The 24,194-nt window shown below is 29.8% G+C and overlaps 1 protein-coding gene across 2 annotated transcripts in view; it reads right to left on the minus strand.

The window, feature by feature from the left end:
• The window catches only part of Not11 (CCR4-NOT transcription complex subunit 11), a 36,684-nt gene extending 17,133 nt beyond the window's left edge, over nt 1-19,551 (minus strand). The window contains exons 1-6 of one of the 2 annotated variants that reach the window (XM_087168473.1): nt 19,222-19,551; nt 17,140-17,245; nt 13,975-14,109; nt 9,250-9,375; nt 7,225-7,278; nt 6,367-6,479 (exon numbers count right to left, since the gene is read on the minus strand). In XM_087168473.1, the coding sequence (XP_087024599.1) occupies nt 6,367-6,479; nt 7,225-7,278; nt 9,250-9,375; nt 13,975-14,109; nt 17,140-17,245; nt 19,222-19,259 (572 nt within the window). In that variant the 5' untranslated portion in view covers nt 19,260-19,551. Of the gene's footprint in view, nt 1-6,366; nt 6,480-7,224; nt 7,279-9,249; nt 9,376-13,974; nt 14,110-17,139; nt 17,246-19,193 lie in introns of both variants that reach the window. The other variant, XM_087168474.1, reaches the window with a different exon arrangement.
• Nucleotides 19,552-24,194: the final 4,643 nt, after the last annotated feature.

Here is a 24,194-nt window from a genome sequence, read left to right on the forward strand (position 1 = left end):
GCCGCAAAAATACGTGAAATATGAGAAACGGACTAAAAATCGTTTTTCATCTCTCTTGAATTATGTTGCTTACCTATTAATTTTCAAAGTTCTATTGAAAAAAAATTCCAATAGAATATTCATACAAATTAAACCATCAGTTTCGGTTTTTATTTCATTCAAAACAGAAAAATATTTCGTTTTGAGCGCTTCCCCCCCCCCCTCGCTCATCCCCCGTCCCATTCATTGTCTTGAATGACGAATTCCAGACGGCAGGCTCCTTTCCAAATAGTCAATCGCCTTTTAGTCGCCACTGGCAACTCTGAATGTGGTAATAACACACGTGCGGTGCTAGTGTGCGCCGAAACTTTGTCAATTGTGTACGCTAATGGGTTCCTATTCCTCTGAAATTTTCGTGTGTGCTTTTCTGAACCCCTTATAAAAAAATTGAAAATCTGACAGTATTATCCCAAAAAGCATGGAGTGTCAAGAACTGTGCTCACTTTAAACACCAAGCGAGAAATGATAGCCAAAGTTGAGAGTGGACAGAAAATGGCTTATGTTGCGAGACAGTATGGCTTGAACAGGTCTACAGTATGCACAATATTAGCTAAGAAAGATATCATCAAGAAGACTCAAGCAGCTGAAGGAGGTACGAAAATCACATCTGCGAAGCAAAGAAGTGCCATCCATGATAAAATGGAGAGGTTGCTTTTAGTTTGGAAAAATGAACGGGAAATGAAACGAGATGTAACTAGTATGCCTATCATTCAAGAGAAGGCTAGAGAAATTTCTGAGAAATTGAAAGAACAAACTCCAGGTTCGTCATCCGAAGAGTTGGAATTCAAGGCTACCACTGGCTGGTTTACAAAGTTTAAAAGAAGGTCTGGAATTAAACATGCATTAATGCATGGTGAGTCTGCTAGTGCAGATAAAGAAGCAACTGAGAAGTACTGTCTCGAATTTCAAAAATTCATTGAAACAAAAGGGTATCGTTCACAACAAATATTTAATTGTGATGAAACTGGTTTGTTTTGGAAGCGCTTGCCGAATCGTACCTACATCACGAAAGATGAGAAAAGTGCTCATGGGCATAAACCTATGAAAGACCGATTGACGTTACTTTTGGGAGCTAACGCTAGTGGTGATATGAAGCTTAAACCACTTCTCGTTTACCACACTGAGAATCCCAGAGCATTAAAAAAAATTCCATAATTAAGAGCAAACTGCCAGTAATGTGGAGATCGAATCAGAGGGCATGGGTCACGCAGTATCTTTTCAAAGAATGGCTATTTAAAGTTTGTGCCCCGAGCATCAAGGACTACCTTGATACCAATGACTTGCCGTTGAAAGCACTGCTGCTATTGGACAATGCACCAGGACACCCAAAGGATCTTGAAGATAATTTGTTGACAGACTTTCCCTGGCTGACAGTTCAGTTTTTACCTCCGAATACGACTTCACTGATTCAGCCGATGGATCAGGAGGTTATTGCGGCTTTCAAGGAATTGTACACTCGCGCTGTTTCGTCGGTGTTTTGAAGCAAGTCAATTCTCCTCAACAATGACTTTAAAAAAAATTTGGAAAGAAAAATTTGACATTCTTGAAGCTACTATTCGTATCATTCAAAAGGCGTGGTCAGAAGTCACACAGCGGCAGTTGATTTCAGCTTGGCGAAAGCTGTGTCCATCCTTCGTTAAAGGAAACGGAGGTGATCAGGGAGACTCCCCTGAAATTATGAATGAAATTTTGACAACTGCTAGAGATCTGGAATTGGAGGTGAACGAGGATGGCATAGAAGAGCTCATAATGGGACATGAAGATGAACTGACGACAGAAGAACTCCAAGAAATTTTGAATGAAGAACACCATGAAACACAGCGAAATGTGTCTCCTTCTGAACAGGAGGAAGGCGAAAGAGGACCAATGCCGACATCTGACATTAAAGATCTTTTGAAAAAGTGGGAGGATGTCTGAGCAATGGTCTTAGAATGGCACCCAAACCAAGCTGATGTCAGTAGGGTTGGGGATCTTTACAACGACAATGCTATTAATTACTTCCGGAAAATCCTGAAAAAAAGAGAAAAGCAATCGACTTTGGACATGTTGTTCAAAGCCCCATAAGCAAAAAATGAAAAGGACTGATTAATATGCAAGTCTATATGTATGTATTATTTTTTTAAAAACTTACTATGAAATTATAAATTTTTTAAAATTTAATTTTTAGGGTCTCCAGAACGAATTAATCGATTTCACATAAAAGTCTATGGTGAATCCTAGATCGGTTAACGAACAATTCGGATAGCGAACATAGTCTTGGAACGGATTATGTTCGTTAACCGATCACCCACTGTACTATATATTATTTATTATTTATAGTATAATAAAAGTATGTTTATAAAATATACTTTTATTTCTTTATACTCTTCTCGTAGCCAGATTTTTCAACAAAAAATAACCACCTTTTAAGTACTTTTCAAGAACTCAAAAAATATTTTTAATCACTTCATAATTTCAATCACATCATAATTAAGATCTGTACAGTAATAAAAATTATTTCTTTCTGTTGTTAAAATTTCTTAATTTATAAACATAAAATCAATAAAATTAAAAAAAAAAATTATATAACCATGATAAAATAACAAGTTTCTGATAAATACTGCAGAGAAATTTGTGAAAATCATGCATTTTTTTGTAATTCAGAATGCTCAATTTGATTTAGTATATAATCTGTCAAAGAGCTAAAATTAACTATATCTGAAAAATGTGTGATCTGTTAACACGATCAATATTATATTTAATGCAAAGTTATCTTTTGTTGTGTTTGCAAAAAGTTTCCTAATATTCTTATCAGAAATTTTAGGGGGAGTCTTCCTTCATATTTTATCAGAAATTGAGAAATATTTGTAGAGACAGCAAAATAAAAATCTTACTATGAAGAGATAAGACAAAATAAATAATTTAACAAGAATTTGCATTTATTAAAAAACTTTTTAACAAGTATCCAACAGTAAAAAAAATAATAATAACCGAACATTTTAAAAATGTTCTTTTCAACATGAGGAATTAAAACTAAGAGTGGGAAGAATGATTTATGTCCATTTATCCCAAAAATGACAACGGGAATGTCATCTGTTCAGTGGCGTAGCGAGCTTAACTCGCGCCGGGGCACAATACCTTTTTAGCGCCCCCCCCCCCCCCCCATTCGTAAACCATATAATATAATATGTAAAATATACTTGCAAATTCAGAAATAAATGCAGTCATAGGCTCAAGCTAGGCTTTAAAATTGAGACAAAAAATGTAGTTGAGAAAACAAGATTAGATTTCGAAATGTATATGATCATCTAGAATTAGTTCAAAAGATACCTATTATTTATTTCATATTTATCGAATTATTTTAAAAACACGCAGTTTTAAAACAATAAAAAAGTAAATATTTATTATCTCTAAGGAGATACATACATTTAATAATAATATGATTATAATACATTAATAAAACTAATTACTATGTATAAATTTTCCTTACTTTTGATGAAGCAAATTTATCAATAATATCATCAAAGTTGATCATTTCAAATTTTTCTCGTTCCACACTTAAAAATGCTAGGTCACTTTGGCGATCTTGTCCTATCGTTGATCGTAGATACGTCAAATTTTATTTTAATTTGCTGAATGAACGTTCGCAGCTAGCAATTGTTACTGAGATAGTCAGGGGTATTTAAAGTGCCACTCTCAGGTTTCGAAAACATCTTCTCCATACGAGATTATAAAAGTAAGAAATTCTAATGGAGTTTTAGGTTCAATTTCTTTTCTACTGCGGAGCAACATTTTGCAGTCACATATTTCGATAACGAGTTCCATTCCATTGAAATCTGTATCATAAAATTCACCTAAATTTTTACAACTTTTTTCAACGTCGTTATCAACATTATCCTTGTTTAATAAATTTTCATCGTCTAGTAGAAATTCAAATTTGAAATTAAGATTGCTTAATCATGTACATATTTCTTGGAGACGATCAAGAACACTCTTCATAACGAGAAATTTTCACTTTCGTCGGAAATATCAACATCTCTAGCCTGGCATTTTGCGGCGTCTTCTTACACGTATTGTTGTATCAATATCCCATTTTTCTCAAAAAGACTTTGCTTTTTCAATTGTCTCTTCACAGAGCTTGTCTCGAATTTCGGCTAGTTCAGTAGCTAATGATTCAAGATCATGGAACGCTTCTCTAAAATTCATTCTAGGATCTTGTAATCTGAGCCGCGCCTTATCAATCCTCCTAAGGATTTCATACCAGAAATGAACTAAAGTTAGTATATTTTGCCACAGAGTTGTAGCTTCACTTCTGATGTCACTTGTAGTGGTAGTGTCCTCTGCTCGTTTTTCTGATAGTTCTACTATATTCTCTAGCCCATCGACGATAACGCTAACAGCTTGCATTCTGGCGCTCCATGGTTTGGACTTCTTTCATGACTAATCAATTTACCTTTTTTCTTCCATTTATTAAAACCAGCAGATGTTAGGAAAGATGATTGTGCAGCGGAATTCAAGGTATTAAACAGTAAGCAACAAAGGCAGTACGCTGCATTATTTTTTGGCGAATATAATAACCAAGATCGTTAACTGCACTTCCTTCCTCTTCATTACCGACCCGTCGAGAAGACCAAGATTTAGGCAGTAGACGATTAGTTGACCGTGACTGTACATGTAAGTACATTAGAATGTTATTGTTACCGTTTTAAAATAGCAAGCGTATGCTACATTGCGTTTATAAATATAAAAAGTTTTCTGAAAGGAAGAATGTTTGTACTTTGTACACTGCAAATATTTATTATAACATATTATTTTACCAGACAAATCAAGAAAGGAGATAATTTATGTAACCACATAATGTAGATGCCATAAGGAAGTGCTGACAGACATGGGTCGAATCAGCCCAGCCAGTAGAAAAGACTTGCCATTTCTATTATGAATATATTATTACAGTTTGATTTAGACTATTAGTGTTTCTTTTTTTCCTTTTTATTTACAAATTAACATTTATTATATTACACTGGCACTAAATTTAAAATACATTCCAGAAATCAACTATAATAAAAATAAAAATTATCCAGCAATTTTTTGTTTTGTGGACCATTTGGCTCCCCTTTGTGAGTAACGCCCGGGGCATGATGCCCCCCTTTGCCCACCCCCCGCTACGCCACTGCCTCTGTTGAATTTTGAGGATTACCAAGCTTTGACAAACCAATAAGGTAAGACAGTGGTTCTTAACCTTTTTAAGCCGCGACCCAAATTTGAGAAATCTGTTCATGTCGCGACCCAAAAAAAAGTCAAAATTAGGCTGAGTAAGCCACAATGACTTCTGTGTTGGTATTACTTATTATTTGAAAAAATTACTAATTTTTTTGGTTCGACTCAGCGCGACCCAAGAAATATGCTTCGCGACCCAATTTTGGGTCGCGACCCATAGGTTAAGAATCGCTGAGGTAAGAAACTGGTAATCTGTAAGAGTTATTATACAGCAACAATAGGCCATGCTGAAGAAAAACAATTCCTGTTAGCCTACGTGTAAAAGAATTTTTTTCTTTTTTTAGAATCAGTTTGTATGGACATAAACCATTCTTCACCCAAGCTGATTAAACATAACATGCAAAAAGTTTTTGAAAGCGAATTAAAACATAAAATATACAATTAATGAAAAGTAAAAGCAACAGAAAATCAAAAGTTAGAAAAAATTAAAGTTATATAAATGAAAATCCAAATACAGATTATTTAGATAAAAATGTGTTTATTCATCGAAAATAATTCATGCAAATAAAAATTGCACGTGTTTTCAGAAGTTTCTCATTATGTGATGAAAGGGAATAATTTGACTGCAAGAGAGCTAATTCTGAGAGGGTGGAGATATTTCACATAATCAGATCCACATTAAAAAGAAAGAAGAAAAAATGAAAAAAACTAATCTTTTACTTAAAGGATTTTTTTTTGGGGGGGACGAATATTTTACCCAATTAAAATGAATATCATCTTGCGCAAACTTTACAGCAATAACAAGTATTATCATCAATAGTTGTAGAAAACTATTTACTCACAAAAATATTTTACACATTTGAATTACAAATCAATAGATCAAACTTATTATGAACATCCTTCAACAAAAAAGGAGTAAAGGTAAGGTAAAAGAAAAAAAAAGTTAAAAGTTTAGTTTGCACAAAGCTTTGAGTGATTTATTTCAAACATTCAAGAAAGCTTTAAAATTTGAACTATACATTTCATAAGGTTTACTTTTTTTGAAGTTCTACAAAAAAATAAACTATCAGGTAGGCAGATACATAAAAAAATGAAGGATGTAGAAAAATGAAAATAATATTTGATACATACATTGGTTTATCATCAGGATGTGACAGAACTACAGGAATTCCACATTTGCTAGTCTGAGACATTTCTGAATGTCTCTCTGCAAGAGCAACTTGCAGCCCACTTACATCAAATGACTGAAGAAAAAAAATTTTAATGTTATTCCGCCAATAAATATTTCACATAAAGCAGAACAAGATACTTTATATTCTATGTATATATATAGAATTTTTTTCTCTGTTTTTTTTTTTTTTGTTTCATATGCTTTATCTCATATATATTTTACTTAATGTGTTCTATTATTTCAGTTTTAATTTTTTGAGAGCCCTGACACTATTGCATTGATATATTTTGCTTTGGCTACATTAATACAATATTAGAAAGCAATCCTTTTTGCAGATATAATTGTGTGAGCTGATAGAGAGATTATATCTTTTTATTATTTTGTTTACCAGCCTTTCAATAATTTTTTTAATATTTTATTTTAATAGTGTTTCTTCTCTTTTAATTAATGCTTATCATATTATTTTTCATGCTTTATTTATATTTTTAACTTGAACAAGTTGAAGTTTTAAACATGGGAAAACAAAACTATGTTTTATTTCAAATTCTAATTGAGATAACAGTGTACACTTTTTGTAATTTGAAAGATTATAAATAGCATTATTTTTAACAATGCAACAAAACTTCATTTTAAATTATAAAAAGAAGGTACAGTAAAATGTAAAGATATGGGATTGACACATATTTGTAGTGATCTCGTATTTTTTAATTTACAAATTTGACAAAATTTTTAAGTAAAGAAAAAATATTATATGTCACAAATTAAAAGGAAAAAAAAAATACTTTTATAAAAATTAAATTTGTAGAATGATAACATACCTGCATGTCAGAAACATCCATCTGAATAATTTGTTGAGGAGTTTTTTTAAAAAGCTATAAAAAAATTTTAAAAAATAAATAAACTAATTTATCACATCCAGTTTCATTTTAAAAACATAAAATGCCAAGTCTCTATTACATTTAACTTCAAAATAAATCACATAAAAGCTTTTTATATTCAGAATACATCACAGTAGTAATAATGTAAAAGAAACAGCAAAGTTCTTGTAAATTAAATGGATAGCCCAGATGCAAAATCTACCAACTGCTTTTAGAATGAAAAAGTAAAATATATATAAAATGTAATAGCAAATCAAACTAATTATGTTAACTAAAATTTTCTCTGAAAAAACTGAAACATTAATGGTCTAGAGAAAATTGGAAAAAATAAAGGAAAAAAATATGCTCGTGTAAGAGTTGTGCCTTTTGTAAAAAGCAACATAAAAAACGGGTTGAAACCATAAAAAAAGAAGAAAACTTGCATGAAAGTAACAAACAAAACTATAATGTAAGCAAAGTTTTAGAAAATATATTTAAAACATTTAAATCATACATATTTACAAACTTATGAATAGATGCTAAGAAATAAATACGAATGTATACATAATTAACAATAATTACATTAAGGTAGAAAATGTTTTATTTCATTTAAAAACTGTGATCTTTTCAAAGATAAAATGTTAAAATTGTTGAACTGTGATTATCCTTGGAGTTGTATTCATTCCAATTAAGAAACATGATAACTTAAAATATATATTTGTAAACCAACAAAACATAACAATTAACATGCTAGCAGCAAGTAACAAAGATTAGTGAATGAACATCTATTAGTAACATGTTTATACACTCTCTGGAAAGGTAAGGCAGCGCCGCTGTTCAGCAACTACAGGCTGTGTCATTGATTCACAGTAATGACGGAAGATGACGTTGGCTGTCATCACAACAAAATACAACGATATCAAGATTACAGTTCAATTATTAGTTTGGTTTTCAGTAATTAAAATGGAAACATTTCATTTCTCTATAATTTTATCAAGCTCTTTTTTGTTTATATTGCCTTATAACTAAATAAAAATCCAAACTATAATGTTGGATTAATTTATTTAAAAAATATATCTAAACGAAAAATATATAATCAAAAACAACAACATAAATTTTAATATTTTAAAGGGTGTACTGAAATCTAGGTAACATGTGCAAACAAGCATAGACAAAATTACTTAACAATACCTAAAATATGTACAAAATAGAGAAATGTTAGTAGTCCAATGTTACTTGATCCAATGTTAACACATTGCTGACAAATTAACTCGTCTTTTCCTGCAGACTTATTAACGTTAAATTAACGTTGCAGACCGATGCCAAGTGAACTCATCATTGCACTAGCAATGTTGAGTTAAATCGTTATCAGCCAACAACATTTGAGGGTGAAATTAATTAGAATGTTTTAATTTACTTCCATATTCAATTACAAAATAATGGCCGGTGAGAAGACATAGTTTCTATGTAAAATTGCCGGTCAACAAAGTGATGAAATCAAGTACTTGATTAGGTAATGTGTGTAAACATTAAGGTAATGTATGTCTTGATTTAAGCAATGTGTGTAAACAAACATAAAGAAAAAAAATCAGAATATTTCTGTCCAAAATGTGCTAAAAAAAATTTGGAACATAACTAGTTCAGTCTGTGTGCAAACAAGTTTTTCATTCCTCAATGAAACTGATATCACACAAAAACAAATTCAAAGAAATGTTAATCTACAAAAACAAATTGAACGATAAGGCTTTTTGCATTCTAATTCTTCATAAATCTATCAATCCTTATCCTCCCCTCTGCTGACCCCACGAGTTGTCGTCACAATGTCCAAGCCCCCATCCAATATATATGTAAAAAAATTAGAAAAATAATTGGTTTAATGTTTGTTATTTTCCTAACACAACAATGTATGTTAGGAAAATAACTAGTTTAAAAATTAGCTAGTTCAATGTTCAATTTTAAATTGATTATTTTAGTGGATCATCTTACATCTTTTGTAGGCATAGATATCAGTTGAGAGAGAAAATACTTTTCTGAACTTTCCAGCTTCGGCAGAGCCCAAGGTTTCTTACTAGACTCTCCGGAGGTTTTAGATTTGACATCTTCAGGAGGGTGCTACAATAAGAGAAAAATCTATAACCCATACATGGTCAGAACAAAAAAAAATTATAAATAAATAAAAACACATCAGAATATGTAAAATAAGTTAATTAGCAAATGAATCTATACCTTAAAATAACTTATATCTTAAAATGATTTGAGCCTTCATTCTCAATATAAATAAATAAAATAAAAATATTTGATTTAAAATCAATTGCAAATTTTATCAGGCTACAACACAAAATGTTACCTGATTACACTCTTTCAAATAAATAAACTGTATAATTTGACACATTTATTGATAAAACTTCAACTTGCATTTTGTAAAACTTTTATTTATCCGTATTAACAGGTTTAAAATATTTCATTAGATTTAGTCATAGACCATAAACCCTGTGGCACAATTTTTTTCGGATTTCTGGTACAAACCTCTTTAGCACTAATATCTTTCTGCAAGATGCTTTTAATAATAACAAATATACATGCTACTAACTAAATTTAAAGTAACAAAAACGTTGCATTTACAAAAGAAAACCTATTAGAATAAAATAAAATTTTATTTAATTTTTAAATGTATATGTAATATTTTTTTTTCATTCTAATATCATGGGCGAGATTCTCACATTTTACTAAACAAGAAAACACATTATTTCCTTTTTCGCATTTCGTAAATCATCATCACATTAAAAAAAAAAAATTAAAAATCGTGTAATCCGTAGCAGTGACTACCGGAAAAAAGATTGACGTCGAAATCGCGCGAAAAAAATATACCACGTGGATTAACGAGAAAATCGACGCAAAACAAGCGCGTCAAAGAATGATTTCTTTAATACGAGATTCGAATTTCTCGTGCCGTGATAATATCGGCATATTTTAAAAATTCACGAAAATATAAATAATAACTGAGCAATGAAAGACATCGGGATTTTGAAAAAAAAAAAGCAAACATTTGTAGCAATCACTATCTTAACGATTGAAATACCTCATGGATTAACGAGAATATCAGAGCAAGATGAGCTCGTCAAAGAATGATTTCTGAAGGGGGAAAAACTCTTTCAACATTTCTGCAGAAAAGAAATTTTCTACTTCATTATTCTATATTTTTCATTCTTCTCAAATAAGAATAGAAAAATCACAAACATTTCTTTCCCCTCCAATGTGCGAAAAAGGCATCTTTTAATTATAATTTTAGAGATAAAAAATTTCGGCAAAAACCAAACTTCTTTACTACTTTTAAAAAACCAAAATTTTTTAGTTTCTAAAAGAAAATTCTTCCTCTGTAATATTTTGAGACAATGTTGTTATGTCACCAGGATTCTGCCACGGGGGTCATAAATAACTTTTGTAATGAATGGAAACTATTCAAACAAAAAGAACAAATAGAAGCACATCAGAACGTATTTAAAATAAGATAATTAGCAAAATAATTTGAACCTTTTTTCTCACAAATATTAATAAATAAAATAAAAATATTTCATTTTATTTTAACAGTCAAATGCAAATTTTATTGGGCTACAACACAAAATGTTACATATTTGCACTGCCTTAAATAAATATAAACAAGATTTAATGACACATTTATTGATAAAAACATTTTCTTTAACTTGAACTTTAAATAAACAATATCTCAAAATTTTTTTTTAAGATAATGTTTTATTAAATTGTTTAATTAAAATTCTTCATATTTTTTGAGAGAAGTAATGCTCTGAGGAGCTTACGTAGACAGTAGATATAGGTCTATAATGTGACATGTAAACTGAAAGAATACTATTCGTACTTTGGATAAACCACTATATAATATAGATATATTTTAAATTTATTGCAAGAAAAAAATATATGCATCAGCCTTTTGGTGATTGCAGTTTTTGAGTTCATCTGATACAGGAATACCACTCAATAAAAATTACAGTCCTCTATGATTTAATAGTCTAGTAAGCATCTAAAAAAATTTTTTTAAAGTTCTATGAACCTGACAGTAAGCTACAGGTCTTTAAAGTGGCAGCAGGAATCGGCGTAGATCGCTTTATGGAAATTTCAACATAGTGAGCTTTAACTTAATTTTTATTAATATAAAAAGCTTTTTAAGGTGCAGTTTCTGTTAAATCATAACCAACATAAAAGTAGGAAATTATGACAAATAAATTTTTTGTTAGTTGGTGAAAATGGTTGTTTTGGTTTTGCTACTCAAATCTTAATGTCGTATTACTTATCATTATTTCATTATTTTTACCAATATAGATTAGTATGATTATCATGGCTTCAATTTCTACTTAAAGAAAGCTGGTTAAATAACGTCGAACATTTGCCGAATTTCCATAGTTTTAAAAAATAATTTTTCTGGCAGTGAAGAAGGTACTGCATTGATATGATAATAAACAATAATAAAAAGTATTTTTTCCACCACTACATGTAATTTAACCCCTTCAGAATCGGCAGAAGGCGAAATTGCTTCACCGGGCCAACAGGCTCTGAGTTTATAAGTACTAATATGAGCTGTTATAAGAGAGAACCAAATGAGTTCATGTCCATGTGATCTTATACTATTAAAAGTCAAAAAGACTTGTTTCACATATGCAGGGGTGATTGTGAGTTCAAGTCAAAATTCCGGAAAATTTCTTGAGTTAAAAAAAAAAAAAAAAAAACAGTTTAAATTGAAAAATTAGAAAAAGATTTAAACAAGTTTTTCTTCCTTTCTCTCAATATTTCTTAGTTTACTTAAAATATATTTAAAATTTTACACATACCTATACCATTTACACATACCTATGATGACCTGGAGAAGTAATTAAAATTTACAAATATGTCTTTCTTTCTTGAGTTTATGATTATAACAACTATTTATTGACAAAAAATGAATATTAATCATGAATATAAGCTTATAAAGTATCTCTCTGGCACTCCCTGACAAACAAATAAAATAAACTGTGTTCTTAAGATCCACCTTTGAAAATTTTATTTCCGGAAATTTCTGTGATTAATGATTTTTTGAAACGTCTGGATCGATCTCCGGAAACTTCTGGATCACTACACAATCAACCCTACATATGATACCATGGGTCGTGAACATGTATATGTAAGCATGGTCTTGAAAGGGTTAAAGAGATCATTGAAGGTCAAATAAGGATTTGTAAATTCAAAAGCAATGAAAAAGGTTGCATACAAATCATTTGCTTTAAAAATTCCGGTTTTAGTTTGCTACTACTGATAAATAAATTTCTCACAGAACTCAAATGTTATTGGATAATGTGATGTTATATAAGAAAATTATTATATAGGAGAAATATAAAATCCCAAAACAAATGCAATAGAGCAAGAGCCCTATAAAGGAATATAATTTGATCAAAACTTTAAAAAAAAATTAATAAAATGAGCTAATAAATCAGAATTGCTGCTTTTTACAAATGGATTATTAAAATACAAAACAAAAGAGTGTACTATATAGAAAATATTACAAGCGAATATTAAAACAAAATATTAATTTCCCTATTTCACAAAAAGCCACTTATAATAATGGTTGTATTAATACTGAATAGTATATTGCCCCTTTTTTATTTGTTTGTTTTTAAAAGAAAACGTAAAATTAAAAAAATTATTCATGAGTAATTCTATAATCAAAATATTTCCCGTATCCGAAATAGATTCAAATACTTCAGATAATCAAGTGTCCTACTACAGTAGAAGATATTTATATAACGCAATCCTATAAACAGCAATTCTCTATAAGCTGCACTAACTTCAAATTCTCTAAAGCAAACAGAAATTGATAAATTTGCTAGATTTTATGTCTAAATCTGTTGATTTTTTTTTTGGAAATAATAAATATCTAAGTGCATATTTTCTGGATTTTGAAGTTTTTTTGTTAAAAAATTGTCTAGAATATTATAATCTGCATCAGATATATATTGCCATGTTTGGTAGTTAAGTTTAATGATAAGTGACACAATATTCTAAGTAATAGAAAGCCTTATGTTTAAAGGTTTTAGCTATTGAGATCTACAACTGCACATATATAAAAAAATACATTTGTTGTTTAGAAATAAAAAAAACTAATGATTTTTAAGATTTTTCCAAGATTTAAAGACATTTGAGGTTTAAATTTCAATATACATATATATTTTTAGAGTTTGTGGAGCAAGAGGGGGAAAAAAAGAGAATAGTTTAATAATGAAACTTAACATTTAATAAATAAATAAAAAAGGAAATAAGTTTAACAGCGATATCATGACTGGTGAGAGCTGCCTACATGCAGTGTTGCCGGATCAAGAATGAATACTGAATTAGATTGTTCTATGGAAAAGAGTAAGAGTTATTAATTCATTTGAGACTTTTCTCGTCTGGACTCTATGGCACTGCAGAAACCGGGGGCTTTCCCTTCTGGCCTGGCTGGCACCTATCAACGAGGAAGTAGATTATGCAATTCGCCCAACTGTTACATTCTTACACCACATATATTTTTTAAATGCTATTTTTATTTTCAGCACCAGTAGCAATACTATAATCAATTAGAACTAACAGATTCAAAGAAGTATATTTTTGAAAAACAGTGTTATGTTTCATAGCAATTAAATAAAATAATAAAAAATAAGAACACAAGCAAGAAAAATATGTAATTACCAATAAATGAATGAATACAGAGGCAAATGGATTGGCTTGTATTGGCTCAGTACGATACATCTCGTAAAGAAGGAAAACAGAAATTAACCTCTGCTCCTTGGTAGGAAGGAGATCTTCATTTTGTAGCAATAATACCTAAAAAGAATTAATCAAAGAAAGTTAAATGAATTATTTTAAAACATATGAATTATTTTTGAGCTGTCGCCAACATAGACATTTGACTCTTATATCAGATAAATGTGGGTCAGATATTATATATTGTATATGGGTTTTAATATTAATATTATATTTAATATATATGGGTTTTAATGTATTGTAAAAGATTATTGACATTTAAGAGCATATTGTAATAGATTAGCAATTTGGCTGATTTATATTATTTTTACATTGGTCAATATTTTCGTTACCCGAAAACCAAATTATCAACATTAACATCGTATTCAATAATTATCATTATGAAAAACATTTGTAATATCATATAGGAGAATTCAGAATTATAGTTATCAATAAGAATCACAGTTGGCCAGAGTGGTTAGCGTGCCTGCCTGCGAAAGCCAAAGGCTTCAGGTTCTAATCCCCCTCTGGGGCATGGATATTTCTCTGTCTGTTGCATGATGAGTGAATCTAGCCCACCCTATGAACGGGTTTCTGTGGCGAGGGTTACGCTGCTCCCCTCTGTGAGTTTGGTTCACAGGTGCTCGCCAGTTAACGATAAATTAGCAACACATGCGGGGTTTTTTTAAGAAATAGAACGAAAGTTCAGTGCCTGATGTCATTAAAAAAATAATAAATAAATAAAATAATAGGAATCACGATATTATTGTAATCCATATGTATTTCTCAAATGATGGCGATATTAAAATATTTGATAAAATTATGTAAATTATTGGTTGCCATACCTTGCGTCAATCAGAATCTGACATTGACATCAATTAATCTACAGATTATCTAGTTGATGAGAAGATTAACTAGAATGATTCTTTAATGTGGCAAAAGATTGTTTATTTCGCAAATTACTTACCTAAGTAATTTGCAAACTACCTAAAGAATCTTTACATTACAAGCTAGGTACTCATTAAAGTAAAAATATCATATTTGCTGTAACAACAGCAATGTTTCTGTACACATAAATATTTATAACATAATTTACTTATTTTTTGTTTTCTAAAAATTCAAGTGACTAAAAGCAAACAATTGACACATAAGTTGATAAAATCAACCGACTCTAATACTATAACAATAATTTTCAACAAGTTTTTAATTATTGATTTATTTCAAATAAAAGAATAGGTCAGTTAACATTTGAAAAATGTTCAAATTATCTTAGAAAAAGGAATATTATAAATAGCAACAATAGGTTTTAATAAAATAATATTAAACCATTACATAAAAATAAAGCTAATGAAATAAATACAGTGAATTCGCGATAACTCGAATCTGATAGGACTGACGAAAAACTTCGACATATCGGAAGTTCGACTTACCGTTAGTTTCGGTTTTGGATTTAATTAATAATTAATTTAATTAATTTCGGTTCGATTTAATTAATGCTTATTAATTACAAATCTTCTAAATGCTTACAATATTTAAGATCATTTTTCTGACAAGCCATTTACGATAAGACTGTTTGAAGCATTTTATGATACCCTGGTCCATCGGCTGCAACTTTGCTGTTGTGTTTGGAGGGAGAAACTGCAAGTTTACTGCTTTCAAATTAGGTAGATCACTATGCGCTGTGCATTTATCCATAAAGAGTATCACTTTTCTTTTCTTAGCGAAGAATTTCCGATCCAATTTTCTTACATAGTCTTCAGATAAAACTGATGTCATCCAAAACTTTTTGTTAGATTTGTAATCCAAAGGATACGTTTTTACATTCTTGAAACATCGAGGATTTCGGTATTTTCCGATAACAAGTAAGGGTAATTTCTCTGTCTCAGACGCATTTCCTCCAACTAGGACAGTCAAGCGTTCCTTGCTCATTTTACCCCCTGAGCAGTTTTCATCCTTAAACATCATAGTCTTATTTGGAAGACATTTAAAAAATAAACCCATTTCATCAGTATTGAAAACATCATTTTCACCGTATCCTTTAAGTAAATTTGGTAACGTTTCAATTAACCACTGTTCACATACTTCAAGAGGGACAGCTTTAGCTTCTCCATGAAGAGTGCGAAAGACATTGTGTGTGTGTTGCAAAGGAAGGGGCAAGATATCAGCTCCTAGATTTTCTTTCTTGCTTTAAAAGATCCAAAAAAAATCGAGTTAAAGGAGTAAAATTCGAGTAATCGAGAATAATTAACATGAAATTGAAGATAAAAGGGTCGGGACCTCATAAAAAAATTGAGTTATAGTAATATTCGAGTTATCGTACTTCGAGTTATAGCGAATTGACTGTATATAGTTTGATTCACAAAACTTATAAACTTAATTAAAATTAGCAATTGAATAAGTGTTTAATGAGCCATCAAATTGAAAAGTCAAAGTTTCTTACAACTAATTCCATTCTGGTAGTTTTTTGTTGTTAGGGGGAGAGAGAAAAAGTTAAAAATGTTCAAATTATTATTGCCATTAGCAGTACTTGGTTAAATGTAGTAATAGGTATTGCAATAATAGGTCTTGGCGGCAATATGCTAGTACCCCAAAGTACTAGCAAATTGATAGTATTTGAATAAATTTTATTCATTTTGGAAAGTTGGTGATAGAAAATTTTGATTTTCTTTTCAAAGATAGGAAAATATAAATAAAGCAAAAATTGTGTAAAGTTAAAAATAAAATAAAAGTTTAAATAATAATATTATGAAAAAAAAATTGAAAAACCGATAAATGATAAAAATCTGATAAACAATAAAAAATCATCCTTTAAAATAATATTGCAGGAGAAAGTGGTTTAAAAAATAAAAATATATAATTTAGAGCCTAAAAAATCCATTATTAACACCAAGGTTAAATTCAGGCCTCGTAGTAGGCCAAACAAAATATCCAACTGGAGATAATTGATAAAGTGTCAATAAAATTTGGTAGGTATACTCCTCAAGTGGAAAAGAATTCATTTTAGCAACTGATGAATAAATCTGAAGCTAAAAAAGAAAATTCATCTTTTCATTTTGGTGACAATGCAAAAAAATTGAAAACATTTAAATCAATCAACTATATACAACTTACCAAAGCTGATCCAACTCTATAATGATCTTGCTTATTGAAATTGTGGTGAAAACTAGTGGCAACGCTTTCAAACATCCGTTTCTCTAACCCACTTTCTTCTAATAAACTGCAAAATTTATAATGAATTAAGCCTTTTGGAGCAAAACAAGACCAAACTAAATGAACATGTTACTCAATTTAGAATTTAGATAAAAAATTTCTTACATGGTGCATAGCCAAATCTTTCAACCAAAAATAAGCACTTTTTAAGCACTCAAAAAATATTTTTAAGTAACAAAATGGAAAATAATTTTCAAAGACTTTACATGATCATGATAAAATAACTAGTTTCTAACAAAGAACTCTTTTCTTGATTATATTAATGATTGTAAAATGATCAAGAGATTTTTCAGTTTGATATTAGAGAGTGGAAAATGAAGCCTGAAATTGAGAATATCTTGCAAAATGCAGAAGAATTGCACATGAGAGTGCAATGATCGCACCAAGCCCAGCTCAGTAGATGCACATGCGGACTCGCAAGCATTTCATCAAACATGTCAAATGATTGGCGCTTTCATACGCCAAAATAGATAGTGGTTGAATGAATTATGAAAATAATGAATAGAACGTGAAAAGCATACTTTCGCTTATTATGTGACGAAAATTGACTTGGAAAAGAAAAAAATCTTATTTTCGAAAAGGGAAAATAAAGCACTTTTAAAAACACCCAATAAAAAAAGCACCTTTCAGGGCTTTTAAAAAACGAAATTTGAAAATAAGTACCTTAAAGCACTTTTTAAAAATGCTACGCACCATGTCTTATGTATTAGTTAATACAGTCAACTGTAGATAATAATTAAGTTGCAATATGGCCAATTGTTATGTTAATACATAACAAATTTGTCCCTTTGTTAAAATAATGTTAATAAAAACATGGTTAATACTTAATTCTAAATCGATATCAATAAAATGTTGAAGCTCTTTTTTCTTTAAATCAGAAAAATGTATAAAAACTCTTTAAATAAAGTAACTTTTTTTACAATATTTTCTTAAAAAATTTATAAGCTTGCTAAAAAATTGTAGTACCTCAAATTTTGCCTTTTCTTCCAAAAATTTAAATTTAGGTAAAATTTTTTAAAACATCGAAATGAAAAATTTTGAATGAAAAATAATGAAAATGAAATATAAATTTGAAAATGAAAAATAAATCAGAATGAAATAAAAATGACAAAAAAAAGTTTTTTTTCTATAAATTTAAGGGCTTGGGACAATATAATTGTTAATCTAACCATTTTCCAAAAGTAACATTTTTATACTACACTGTTCCCCAATATTGTTTCCAACTAAGAATTTTTCAATACCTTTTTAATATTAAGCTAAAGAGATCATGTACATGGCTATCAAAATTAGGTTCATTTAGCATGTAGCATATATTAATGATCTCTTTACAACTTCATACAACACAACAAAAAATTATGATAGTTTTAGTCATAATTGGAATACAAAAAGACAGTAAAAATTATTATTTGTTATAGTAATTTGTCTTTTTTACAATTTATAGAAGAAAAGTATTTTGACTGAATTTAGTAATTTTGATACAAATGATTTGTTGTCCATTAAAAAAATAAAGAAAGAATACGTTGTTTGAAGCCAGAAACTTGTATGAAAACTCATCAGTATCATGAATGTACATTATGTTCCAGTATGAAAATTACTACTTATTATTCTTATTCGGTTTAGTTACTTTTACAGAAGAGTGCATGATAGTTTTTTACATTAAAAAAAAACAAACACAGAAAGTATTATAGTAAGGAACACATTTGAAGCTTCAAAAAGATTACTATATTCCAATGTTCCTTTCAATTATAAATTAATTATCTAAAAAGCTTCTTAAATAATTAACTGTACGTATTAACAAGGTTTAAAAAACATAAAAAAGTTGTTTTAAAACACACTAAAAATATCCTTAAGAATTAAAAGTTATTTATTGTACAAAATTGGTCTTAGTCTTTGTGGTGCTCTATGACAAAATAGTACTGTATTAATAACTATGCGCTATTATATTAAGCATATACATAAAGGAAACAGAAACAGTAGAACTACTTCATCAATAAAGTAAACTCCTTCACAGAAAGTGCCATATTTCTTTTAAAAACACTGAAAGTTTCGAGTAATATTGAGAACTTGGTGGATAAAATAATTTTTGTTTGGTTGCAGGTAGATTGGACTGCTGGTGTAACGAGCTCTCTTTGTATACTTATAGCTTTGTGCGAGATTATATTGCATACTAGCAGAGCTTAAAGACCATTCTTGCTGCAATATTTGGGCTACTGAAGCGGGGTGCCATCCCCTCCGCAGATCAAAATTGTGATGGCGTGTCTTCGGATCATCCTCAGGGATGTTTCCCAGACCATCGCCAATAGCCCATTGTGCAGCTCTAGTGTGACGTAAATGAACTACAACAACAATAATGTTTCAAAGTGTATTTTAAGGTGGCGCAAACTAGAACTGTCGATCTATGGAAGGTGTTTTCTACACAAGGATGTGCTGCAAACTCTTTACTGCCTATACTTACGGATTACTGTTTCCGGCGTACTTGAAGCCATTTGACTCACAACGTAATCATTGTGTTTTGAGATCCTCTTGAATAGTATTTCTTAAATAGGTGTATTGTTTACCTGATTTATTATTAGAGTTAAAAAGAATTGTCAATTCTAGACTTGTCCATTCAAGACGCAAGTATAAAACAGTTCTCACCTTGTCAACAATACATTAACTTTGAAATCTAAACCTAAATGATGATTAGTAAAATTAACTTATTAATCTCGCTGCTCGAACAATATGCTAACGCTAACGTTTGATAATGCACAGCTTGCAACAAGAACAAACAGTAATAAATAAGTTTAAAAAAGTCTAATTCAGGACTGTCAAAAAGGCGAGTTCTTTCTAAATCGAGTAATCGTATCACCTTTTTTTAAACAAATTTTCACTTAAAACTCACCATTAGTACATTCATCGTGGTACATTCCTATAGACTCTAGATAATGGAAGCAATCTTCTCCCTTGATGGCATATTCGAGCGTTGCGGTATTAAATAACCAATATCAGATGCAGGAAAAATATCTTCATCAAACTTGATTTCATTCGAGAGCAGTTTTTAAATATTATATAATACTAGGAGGCTTCGCCTCCTGCTCGCTGGCGCTCGCCAACCCCGGAACTGCTTTCGCAGTTCATTTCGGATTGCTTCGCAATCCAATGCTCTCATTGCTCGCTCATTGGATACGTTCTTAACGTCTAGCTTTTGTATACTTTTTTGAATACTGAAGTTCCGAAAACTTTTCACTGTAGAAAATTCTAAACCTGTACATTTCAATATTAATTTGAAATTTCAAACAGTTCACATATTTTTCTTAATCACACTATTCTAAATTTCAGTTGTTGAGAAAAGTAACTGTTGTAAGTTTTGTTTTAAAGTCTTTCCCACCAGAGGGCTAAAGCCATGTGTTGTAAAACAATATGAAATAGTAGTCTGCCACTGAACGCCGGATGTAAAGCATCGGCTTTGATGAAGATAATTTTGTATTTTTAATTCTCTGAAGGGTGCCACCTTAATAATATGGATTTTGTAAAATAAATGTATATATTTTTGATTGTTGATGAAGCCCATCATTTTGTGTTTTCATCAGTGTTCAGAAGCAGAACAACTATAAGTTTTTTATTTTATCACAAAAATATAAAATGTATAAAAAACAAAAAAATAAGAGTAAGAAAATGAGTATAGTCATAGAAAAAGTTAAAATTATAATATAGTATTTGTCAGTTAAAATAAAACTTTTAGTTTAAGTCATTGCTAACAATTCAAATTTCTCCTAGGCAATTCTAAAGTATAAATTAAGGTAGTATTGTTAAGTTGAAACACAATATTTTTAGTTTTGATGTCAGCAATACAAATCAATTTTTCACAAAAACGATTGTTTCCATTGCTAAATTCAATGTCAACAATTCAAATTTTTCTGAGGCAACTCTTGAGGCAACCGCCAAAAAAAGTCGCCTGTGCAAATTAATATTTTAAGATAACCCATTGACTAATTCAAAAGAGGAATGCTTCATTTTACTAGGTTGCTAGGCAACCACGCTCTGACTGTAAAAAAAATTGAAATAATGTTTGTGATTGCTGGGAGAGGTTTAATTAATTGTTAACAGTAAATATCTCGAAGTTTCTAGGCAATAGACAATTTTTAAGCTGATTTCTGTCCAAAAAGCAGAAAAAAAAGAAAAAAAATTATTTAAATCCCCTTTGAAAAGAAAATTTGCATCGATTTATAAATTATTTATGATTTTCTAAGTTTTTAGAATTTAAATACATGAACTTTTTATCTGATATTATATAGATTATGCTGTTTTTGCTATATTTATTCGAGGATTTCATACTAAAATTAAATTAACATAACTTATTATAGCTATATAAAAAATTTTAGGGATAATCATTTTTACAGCTTTAATCGAGTCTTATAGGCAAGAAAGTTTCAAAAAAAGAAACAAATTTTTTAGTTATTCTAATGCAAATTCACAAGGTTTTATATAATTTACGAGATTTCTTTTTTCTATAACTCAAGGAATTGCTGAATGCTTAGTGCCATTTTAAAAACATTGAAATATGTTATGTTTAAGAATAAGATATTGAAATAATATGTTGCACATTGTATGATTCATTGTTTAAAAAATCGCTTCATTCTGCTAGAAATTTAGGTTACATGGTTTTCTTTGGATAAAAATGATTAGCAAATAGCATCCTCATGTTTCGTTACATTGTGAAACTAACGTTCGCAAATTGACCATAAAATGTCGCACAGCATATTCTTCAATTAAGATACGCTACATTTACCACCAAATACTGCTACTATGATTAATTTGTTTTCTTATATATATCTGATACTTTCTTTTTAAACAGAGCTCGTAAGATCTTTAAGATACTGAAATGGGGGCACAAAAACTTAAAAGATAAAATATTTAATTTCATTAACTCAAAATATCTGGTCTCAAAATTTTAACTTTTGAGTTAAATATAACTTTTACAATATGGATTCTCTTACGTTTTTAAAGACCACATAAATCCTGTTAAAATATTAAAATGCATATGTTTACTTTAACGAGTGTAAAATCCTTATCAAAATAATGATCAAGATCCAAATGTAAAACAGTATAATTGACGATAAAAACTCAACTGGCTTCAAAACATATGAAGAGGGAAGCAAAAGTCAACATGTTTCGAGCGTTCATATATAATCGCCCATTCTCAAGACTTGTCAGGCTTGAATAACTTGTGACTTTTATTATTGGATGCTCAAAACATGTCTATTTTTATTATCATCCATTATTTTTTTAAATCACTGACGTTATTATATTTTCGATTCAGTTTCTTGGGATTATCCATTTAGTTACACAACATATTAAATTATTTCACTCTATATTAAAATAAGTTTTACATAAGTTATAGGCACAGGTTCTTAGATTGAAAAAATAATAATTCACTACTTTGTAAAAAAAATCAATGCAGTAAAATTTTTTTTTTTTTTTTGCTACAAGCCTTAACATTTTAATTTAAGGACATCAAAAAATTCCGTTAACAATTGAAATTTATATTATTTATTATCTTTATAAATATAGTGATTAGTTATTACATCATACCTTAGACATCTTAATAAACTATGTTTACTGACTAAATATAATAATAAGAGCTTGAATGGAAAATTTCTTTGCAGGCTTTTGTGCCAATAATTAGCTAAATTTTTCACTTATTGCGGTCTTTAATGTCCTGACGGGAACTGGTAGGAAAACTCCATTTAAAGACAATCATCCAGGTAAAAAATGGGTGAAGTTTTTTTTAAGGTGACATCCAACGATAACTCAGGGCAATGCGAAGATAATTTCAAAAAGCAAAACTTCCCTTAGAGAATAATATTCGAAATACTGATTTTAAGAACTTTAGAAGAATCTTTAAGAACTTTAGAAGAATCTTTAGAAGAACCTTTTAGAAAGTGATTGCATTTACAATGCGGACGAAGCAAGAGTTGAATACTGCCCTTAAACGGGAAAGTTTTTCTCCCTAAAAATTATAAGGATTTATATTCCAAAGTACCCAGGAAAGAAAAAGTACCTCCCTTGGTAGTTTTTCCTTAATGAAGAATTCTTTGAGATATTACAGAATCAGTCCCTGCTATATATTTCATTGGAAAAAGCGATTCATGAAATGAAACGATGATCGCAGCAACATTTTACAAATATATTGCAAATGTTTTTACCCATGGCTAATTAAAAATGCTATCAAATTCCCTATTTTGCTTGTTCTGGATAGGTATAAATCTCATATCAATTTGAAACTGAGCAAGTTTTGTTCATCAAAACAAATTTTCTGGTTTACTTTTCTACCTAATTCATTGAAATCTCCCGTTAGATCTTGAAAACAAATGAATCGTAAAACAATATGTCGAGAAAATTTTACATCCATTTTTAAATAAGATTTTGAAGCATCAACTGATGAAGTTAAAATGCTTTTATGAAATGTGATATTATTCCATTCGATGTAGAAAACGTTGAACAAATGCATGCAAAACAGACACCAAGAGTTAATGAGCAAGACAGCTTATCAACAAAACACATGCTTTGAGAGTAACGATGCACTATTTCTTCAGAAGCTTGAGATGGAAATCTCAGAAGTTATGTTGCAAATTTTTAAAGGAACACTGACAGAAAAGTTTAATCTCCCAAATATCTAATAGCCTGTGCTTTTCTCAATATTGAAGAATTTATTTCAGAAAGAACATTTGGTTAATCAAATTTAGGCACTGAAGCTGATACAACTAATATTGATAATGAAAGTATCTTGAAAACTGATTTTGAGATAAGTCCTCTTGAGGCATTGTTAGTTGCAAAAACAATCGGTTCCATAAGTAAATGGTAAGTACTGCTGATGACTCACTAGATATAAGTCAATGAGAGATGGATTTTACTCAAACTTCGAAACTCCTTTTTCTCATTTATTATCCAGTGAGGAATTCTGGAAATGGAACTGG

The sequence above is a fragment of the Parasteatoda tepidariorum genome, chromosome 7 (genome assembly GCF_982258835.1).
Source record: "Parasteatoda tepidariorum strain Cologne lab strain chromosome 7, Ptep-v5.0, whole genome shotgun sequence".
NCBI lineage: Eukaryota > Metazoa > Arthropoda > Arachnida > Araneae > Theridiidae > Parasteatoda > Parasteatoda tepidariorum.